At 40.2% G+C, this 9,227-nt stretch overlaps 1 protein-coding gene across 1 annotated transcript; it reads right to left on the bottom strand.

The window, feature by feature from the left end:
• Positions 1-832: 832 nt before the first annotated feature.
• Positions 833-2,747, bottom strand: LOC143260998 (uncharacterized). The gene is made up of 3 exons (XM_076527633.1): positions 2,203-2,747; positions 1,661-2,135; positions 833-1,516 (listed from the first exon to the last, which is right to left on the bottom strand). The coding sequence occupies exons 1-3, from the start codon at positions 2,745-2,747 to the stop codon at positions 833-835; spliced, it is 1,704 nt and encodes a 567-aa protein (XP_076383748.1).
• Between the last annotated feature and the right edge of the window lie 6,480 nt (positions 2,748-9,227).

The raw sequence follows: 9,227 nt of genomic DNA, 5'->3' as shown, positions 1-9,227 counted from the left end.
TTAGCGATTGGAACACCATGCGCGTTGTCTCTATCATAATTGCTGGTATCGTGTCGGTCAATGTCACGTTTTATCGTCTCGTACGCATAGTCACAAGCAATCCGATAAATCAAACTATCCGTGTCCGTGTACAAAATTTTCAAAAAGTCGTACAAACGTAATTTCGACATGTCCAACACCGACATGCCTATGTAAACGGGTTTATAAAATTTAATGGAAAGCTGTTTCATTTGAATCACAATAAAATCCTCGGAGAATACGGTACATCTGTGGAAATTTGGTCGGGATATTAAACGTTCTGCACCATGTCGACCGCTTCATCGCGAGAGCAACACCACGTTCATGCGATCTCTCACGTTCTCCATCGTCTTTCCGAAAACCGCGTTGTTCATCAGTTTAAACAGATTCCTCGAGAAATCAGTGTTCGCGCTAGCGCACAATCTTGCGTTTAAATCTATGTAAGCACGTAACCAGCTCGATAGCTTCCAGTATCCGATGGATTCCCTTCAATTTTAAATTATGCCTCAAACGTTGCTGGAGGTATCGATAATGGAGAACGTAACGGGTCTTGTCGCTAACCGTTGCTAGCAATTTCTTTTGCGACGCTCTAACTTCGTGAATCGGACAAAACGGAAAATCCGAGTGAGAATTGTGAATTGCCTGGTGGTACTCCAAGTCGACCTCTAAAATGTATCCGACGGGGCTGACGATAGGCACGGATTCGACGTTGAAATCACTCGCATCGTCGACCCATCGGAAACCTCTGTGCGGCAAAGGTTGCGACATGGCCCAACAAATTATTAACGTTGAAATACATCAGATAGGTGGACGATTAGTTCCAATCGTACATCGACATGTACTTGTTATTCGCGCGCGCGTAACGATGCGAACATTGACTCAACCCACCCCGTAATCCCCGCTCCACGAACAAAAGCATGTCCATGTCGGTGAGCATCGCGTCCCACGCGAAACCGGGCAACGTGTAATAATGCGCTGGATCGAGGCTGTAATTATCGAGCGACATTTCGCGAAAATTTTCAAACACGTTCGCCAACAACAGCACGTCTACTTTCAAGTACAGGTCGCTGTACTGCCCTAACGTTTGTATGTTGAAACGTGACCAAACTTCGCTCGCGTGGCGGTAGTCGACATCGGATATCTCGCTGTCGTACAGCTCGCTGTAAAATGCTTCGCGCGGCGGTAAACGGGTGTCGCTTAATTTATCGTATGTCGCTACGTAGTCGTACGGGAAAACACCTTTCCTGGTTAGCAGATGGAAATCGTCGTCACAAATTTGCCCGAATTGATTCCTCAAGATCCGCAAATCGCTCTTGTCAAGAGACGACGACAGCTTGTCCAGACTGGAGTTCAAAAACTTGAAGGAATCGACGAATCGGAACTTTATATGTTTCTTCCATGATTTGCCCACGTTCTTCGCGTGTTTCGTAAAAGAAATGTAGTTCTCTTTCGTAAGAGGTAGCACATCTATTTTACCTTCGAACGCGTTAGCTAACTCCTTGATGATGAAGTGTGCGTCGTAGCAGGACAAGTTGTGAAAAAACACCGGAACCACGAACGAAGAACGATAGCCCAAATTGCAATTGTTGTGTGCCGGACCACGATACGCGCCCGTGAAATGACAATGATCGCGCACTCATACGTCACGATCGCCTAACGGTTCTTCGCACACGTGGCAATGCGTGGCGGTATGGAATTCCGAAATTTGCGCGACAGTCATTGTAGCCATCGGAACCGCCCGATCGAACGCCGGCTGCAATTTAAGGCTCAACTTGTAAAACTCCGATGCGAACCACGCGATACAATCTTTCTCGTTGCGATAAGTCCGATACTCGCACAGGGAGCTATCGTATCGACAATGAAGGTAGTAGCCTACACTGAAGGCACGGTGATGCTGATATCTGCGACAAGTTCCATGACCTTGATCTTTCTGTTTCTCCAGCAGACATTCCAAGTCTGCGTAGATAACGAACGGTGCCGGTTTCTTATACGCGTGGTTCTTGAACTTCAGCCACTTGTCGTCTTCCGTCGGAAGGATCAAAGCGCATTCGTTCATTCGACCGCAGTCGACGACGTGAATGTCCAATTTTTCCTGCGATCTGAAATATTGCAGACACCTGGAAGAGAAAGCCATGCTATAATTTTCTTCTTCGAAACAAAAATAAATTCGAGTACAGTACTTACCGATTGCAAATATACTTATGATGGTGCGTGCTGAGCTGGGATGAAACATGACGGGATAAATTCCTTATACTGACGTAATAATTCCACAAATTTATCGTATCCTGTAGAAACAACAAATTTGCGTGTTTCTCCCGTTTCCTCGAGGTTGGTTGCAATGTTTGACAGCTTTCTCGTTTCCTATCCCATTCGAACACGTTCACGGAAACGTCGTTCGCCTCTTCGAACTTCGGTATGTCTTTGAACGACACCGGCATTTGGAATCCCTCGGTACGGAGCACATCGCTGTCATGCAGATAGGATGATGCGCGATACGAATGATCTACATACAGACTTGACACCACTGCCCAAAAGAAACACGCGTCGTCCTTACTGTTCACGTTGACGACGACTCTCTTCAGTTGCACTGCTCGGGGCACGGGTATCCCGCAACCTACTTGCAACGGTTGATACTTGTTAGAATTCACCATCAAGTGCAAGATCTTCGACAACGCCCATCCGCTGTCCCGTTCTTGAAACTCCTGGATCGAGGCCAGAAGCGTAGGCATAAGATCTTTCGCGTATCAGTGACGTAGATTGGACGATCGGATTTCGCGTTTTAAAACTTTTCACCGAAACCTCGTCGCGCAACACAAATTTCACCTCCAATACCACGTTCACTTTCAAAAACGAATGAAAAAATAACGCGGATCGATATGTTCGACGTTGATCACGATGCCGGTCGATATGCGATTCTGAAACGCCGACTCGATGTTCTCCCAACGAAGAGTCGATGCTCTCGCGCCAACGCTTCCGTACAAACCTCTGCCAACGCGAGACGAAAACCGATGACACAGCGCGGCGTTCAGTGTTTTCATGCGACACACGATCGATAGTAAGCTCGATTTTACACTCGTGGATCCTCGGTTTATTTTCTCGATGTTCATGTATTTTCTACGCAACCGCAAACACTCGATGTACGATTTCGTCCATTCGCGATACTCGTCGACAGTTCGGATCTACGTCGACATACGAGTCAATAATTCTAACATATCCTTGCACACTTGCGTCATCTTACGAAAATTTGCTTACGAAGCAAATTTTTCAATTTCAATTTAACGTCTTCGGTTAAATTACCAGTTTTAACAAATTTAACTAAACTTTGCATCAACCAACCGTTGCGACTCTCTCCCATCCCGATGGTATCTAGTATCGCGTAAACGTTGCACGAAAGAACGTTGCAATATCGGCTAAAAATCCGTTCTGTCGAATCCGAAAAATTATGAACACCGTGTTCAAGGACGGCATGCTCGCGATGGATATTGCAAACGAACAAACTTCCATAACGATTCGCGACTGAATAGCGAATTTAGCGAAAGAAAATTCAATAAGATGAGAAAACTGACACCGTGAGAAGATAACGCGTCCGAGAGTCATCCGGGATTCGAAACCGCAAAAATGCAACCGCCGATGGCATATCGCGGTATCTTAGATATAGTTTACATTACCGTCGGTACGCGCTGACGGAACCGGGCGGAAACGTAAGCTAATATTTTCGAATCTCGATCCAAAGTAAACTATAGATTAATTTTTGTCCGAGGCTAAAGTTTCTTTTTTCAACAACCTATTGGGATTAGGGCTTGGATTCTTTCTCAAATAAATATGTTATTAAATCTTTTACTTTTACCCCTCTCTATCTCTCTCAAAAATGCGCGCGCGATAAGAAAACGCTAGATAGTTAAATTTCGACGAATCTACCCCTCTATCTCAATCCAAACGAAATGTGAAACCACGCGTCGTTCATAGCGGACCGTGCCGAAGAGAGAGAAACCGTTGCGATGCGGCTACACCTCTCTCTCACACTCCAAAAACCGCGCTTCGTTCATAGCGGACCGTGCGGAAGAGAGAGAGAGAGAGAGAAAGAGAGAGAGAGAGAAACCGTTGCGATGCGGCTACCCCTCTCTCTCACACTCCAAAAAACCACGTTTCGTCGATGACGAAAAACGATCGAGCGGCAGAGAGAAACCGATACGATGTGTCTATCCCTCCCTCTCACTCCAAAACATCTCCTACAATGTAAAAATGCAAGCGCGATAAAAAACGCTGCATTATTAAATGTCAATAAGACGAGAAGACCGCTTTAAAAACGTGTCCAAACTCGTTACAGATGCTGTTGAAGAGAGAGATAAACCGTTGCGATGTGTCTACACCCCCTCTCTCTCTCTCACTCCAAAACATCTCCTACAATGTAAAAATGCAAGCGCGATAAAAAACACTGCATAATTAAATTTCAATAAGACGAGAAGACCGCTTTAAAAACGTGTCCAAACTCGTTACAGATGCTGTTGAAGAGAGAGATAAACCGTTGCGATGTGTCTACACCCCCTCTCTCTCTCTCACTCCAAAACATCTCCTACAATGTAAAAATGCAAGCGCGATAAAAAACACTGCATAATTAAATTTCAATAAGACGAGAAGACCGCTTTAAAAACGTGTCCAAACTCGTTACAGATGCTGTTGAAGAGAGAGATAAACCGTTGCGATGTGTCTACACCCCCTCTCTCTCTCTCACTCCAAAACATCTCCTACAATGTAAAAATGCAAGCGCGATAAAAAACGCTGCATTATTAAATGTCAATAAGACGAGAAGACCGCTTTAAAAACGTGTCCAAACTCGTTACAGATGCTGTTGAAGAGAGAGATAAACCGTTGCGATGTGTCTACACCCCCTCTCTCTCTCTCACTCCAAAACATCTCCTACAATGTAAAAATGCAAGCGCGATAAAAAACACTGCATAATTAAATTTCAATAAGACGAGAAGACCGCTTTAAAAACGTGTCCAAACTCGTTACAGATGCTGTTGAAGAGAGAGATAAACCGTTGCGATGTGTCTACACCCCCTCTCTCTCTCTCACTCCAAAACATCTCCTACAATGTAAAAATGCAAGCGCGATAAAAAACACTGCATAATTAAATTTCAATAAGACGAGAAGACCGCTTTAAAAACGTGTCCAAACTCGTTACAGATGCTGTTGAAGAGAGAGATAAACCGTTGCGATGTGTCTACACCCCCTCTCTCTCTCTCACTCCAAAACATCTCCTACTATGTAAAAATGCAAGCGCGATAAAAAACACTGCATAATTAAATTTCAATAAGACGAGAAGACCGCTTTAAAAAACGTGTCCAAACTCGTTACAAATGCTGCCGAAGAGAGAGAGAGAGAGAGAGAGAGAGAGAGAGAGAAACCGTTGCGATGCGGCTACCCCTCTCTCCCTCTCTCTCTCTCTCTCTCTCTCACTCCAAAACATCTCCTACTATGTGAAAATGCAAGCGCGATATAAAACGCTGCATAATTAAATTCAATAAGAACAGAAGACCGGTAGATAAGCGACTATCGATAACGCGTACGAAATGCAAAACCGCGAGACTCCCCCCACTACGGAGCACGCCGCGGCCCTTCCCCCTCCACACCTACCTGCGCTCAAGGCCACACTTCCCCCTCCATACCCACCAGCGCTCATGGCGGCTGGATTCCCCTCTCTTGCCCCGCGGTTTGACTTACCCCTCGAGCACAGTGGCTTAGAACGTTACTAGCATTCCTACTCATGTTAGAAAATATTTATTAAAATGTGACGAGGAAGATAAAAGGAATGGTACCGAAATAAGGAATGAACCTGGAGGATTAATTTTGTATAGTAACTGAACTATGACTGCAGAAACCCGTTACCTCATTCAGGGATGAAGAATGATTATTCCAACTGAACCACCTCACATACAATACATCGTGCGTAATATTATATCATACATCATGACGAGGGAGCAACAACCATATAGGTAAGTACATACTTGTTCATATAATGGTAAACAATTTTCAACCAATTTGAAAATATGAATTATTTACAAATTAATTTTTTTTCTAGTTGAATTGTTGTTAGAAGATAGCGGGAAACTATCACCTTTTTGACCACGGCAATTCCAAGGATGATATGCAACGGAACGATTTAATGCAAAATACTATTTTCCACTTACCTAATTATACACTATGTCGTTGAAGATTTTAATGCTATATATATTTAATGTTGATATTAATGTCAATATAATTTTATATATAATTTAGAATTTTACTTATGTAATCGCAATAACGATGGAATCGAATGAATTTCATATTAAATATTGAATGAATAAATGTACATAATCAAAAATTATATCGTGATCGATTTTATTTTAATCGGAAATACCTGTCCAAACTATATCGCGCGCACTGTCAGCAATATGTAAAATAAAAGATCGGTGTTAAAAATGTTAAAATTTAAAAAAGTTATCTCATTGTATTATGGAATTTGAGTCAAAGAAGTCGCGGCACACGTGTTCACTGACTTCGTAGAATATCGGCTTAGAGACAAAATCAATGAATTAGAGGGCCGTAACAATGTCGCAACCATTCAGATTGTATTACCCTTGGACCATATGTGGTCTAAGATATTGTCAATGGGGCGAGAACCTATGTACAGTATACAGTGTACAAGGATGTAGCGAGATTAATTGCAGAAGTAAAAATATGATTCTACATGTTATATATCTTAAATAAAATGCATAGAATATTTGTATGCAACATGTATAAGCATTTTTCTAATAGAATTTTAGTTATAAAATAGAAAGCAAATGTGAATTTATTATAAATCGAGATCGTAACCATAAGTACTGGACAGTGAATTGTATTCTAATATATGTGGTCCAACGAATGGTCCTATTAGAGAGAGAGAGAGAGAGAGAGTGAGAGACAGAAAATGAAACTCGTGTCGGACGAAACTACTTGATATTTTATGATAGGCAGCGGTCAATATGCCGTTATATATTATTGTGTCGAACAATATTATAAAGGGGGGCCGCGAGGCTTGATGAATCACGTCTTTTAGTACTTTGAAATACATTTCGGATTCCGATCCCGCATCTTTTAGGGAGAGATTACTGTATTTGCAATATTGACTGAATCACAAATGAAGTTTACTATAATACCAACTTTTGTTTTATACTTTTAATACCTTTTCTTGCGTAAAATTATTTCCTTTCAAATTGTATTATCAGTTCATTAATACCCTATGTTTTTATTATATTACTGGTATTTTCATTATCGTAATTTTCGAAGATTATTATTATTATTTTCGTGAAACCCTTTTAGTTTGCTCGCAAATAGTGTTAATATTGTAGTTTTAATTTTCATCTTTTATACTTTCATCTTGAAAAAGTCAATAATCTTAGACTATTTGCAAATATCCAACTATGGATCTCTGATCAAAGAGTTATATACAATATGTATATATTAGAAAATAAAAAAGATAATTAATTCCGTTTATGAATCGTTGCATAAATAGAAACATGAACTGAAATTTACCTTGTACCAATGTCATAGTACCATAATAAATTTAATAAGATCTTCATAATGAATAAGAAGGCTAATACTAATACCGTTACATGCCATAAAAATCTAATGACATGATAGGATAAAATTACACAGAATTCTAAAGGGAAAAACACAAGGGAAACTTGTGATTCGGTGATCCGAAATCTATAAATTAGTTACAAGTTATCGTTTCATTTTTTATTCAATAGTTGTATCATGTAGTCATTACACAATCCTTGTAAATGTTAATATATAGACAAAAGTGATCATATGAATATAGACACAGAATATTTGCGAATGTTGTTATGCGCTATATAAATATTACAAAATGCGTCGCTCTCTATTTATTACAATTCAACGATCATTTTATTGAATATTATTTAATTACATAATCTAGGAACTAAAATTTAGGTATAGCACAGAAAACAATATCAGACCTATTATTATGCAACGTACAGCTGTAAATGCAACGTAATTGTGACTATGGTGTAAAACTTAGGCATTCGAATGTAATAGTTTTCAAGAATGTGAAAAGTGAGATGAGAACAATGTAGATAATAGTCGAAATGCCTAAGAAATACAGACTCATATATATATATATAAAGTTTTACACCATATATATATTAGTATTTTATGTCCGATACGTAATCAACAGTAATACTTATATACATTATCCCCTGTAGTGGTGTAACATAATTTACCTCGAAGCTATTGACTCATAAACATTATTCATCTTTCAAACAACAGCACAATAATACTGACTTCTAGCTTAATTAAAATTGATTTTCATTATGAGTTTCTAAAACTGTCTATTTACTACAACATAAATGTTACATTTCAGACAATAAAATAAATGCAAGTGAAATAAAATAAAATGAATGTTACACCTATATAAATCGGTAGATTCGAGGCCTCTATTATTTAACCAGAAAGTATCACCTATTGAACAAAAGTTCCAATAATCTATTGATATGTCTCATATTACTGAATGTTGTATCTAAGTAGTACGAATGTATAAAAGAACATGAGCTTCTGTAACTAAGCTCCCAAGCAGCCTGGGCTCATCAACCCGGTGAAGACGATTTATATTTATGGTTTCGTGTCCAACGTGCCTCTAGCAGCTGCTGCCATGGACCGCAACACATCTCTGAGCACTATGATTATAGTAGTTTGGTTCTAAAGGAAAAAACTACTTCAATCAACCTCAGGATTCTCTCATTAACCAGAAGTACCACAATTTTAGGACCGCAATGTATATCTACAAGACCATGACGTGGGCAGGTGAGCATTTGGTTGAACAACGGATGGCTGGATATGATTGAACCGTACTGGACACCTCAGAAAAGGTGAGAGTTCAAGTATTATAGTACTTATACTACTACTACTACTACGGAGTGTCCAAGTATTATACTTCATCTATAAAGGCTGGTTCAAACGCAGCCAGCAATTTAGTCGAGTAATTTAGTAACTTAGAATAGAGTATATACATTTGACTCATTACTAGTCACTCGACTGGATTACTGTGTCTGAACCAGCCTGCAGGGCTGTTTGAATTCACTGGTTCGATATAGGCAACATGAAATATAATTATGATAATTCCCCAGAGCAGTGGAACTTTGGGTCATGGGTCCAAGGCGAGGATGACT

This window comes from Megalopta genalis, unplaced genomic scaffold (assembly GCF_051020955.1).
Source record: "Megalopta genalis isolate 19385.01 unplaced genomic scaffold, iyMegGena1_principal scaffold0030, whole genome shotgun sequence".
Lineage (NCBI taxonomy): Eukaryota > Metazoa > Arthropoda > Insecta > Hymenoptera > Halictidae > Megalopta > Megalopta genalis.
The sequence above is the reverse complement of the archived record's forward strand: the minus strand, read 5'-3'. Positions and strand labels throughout refer to the sequence as shown.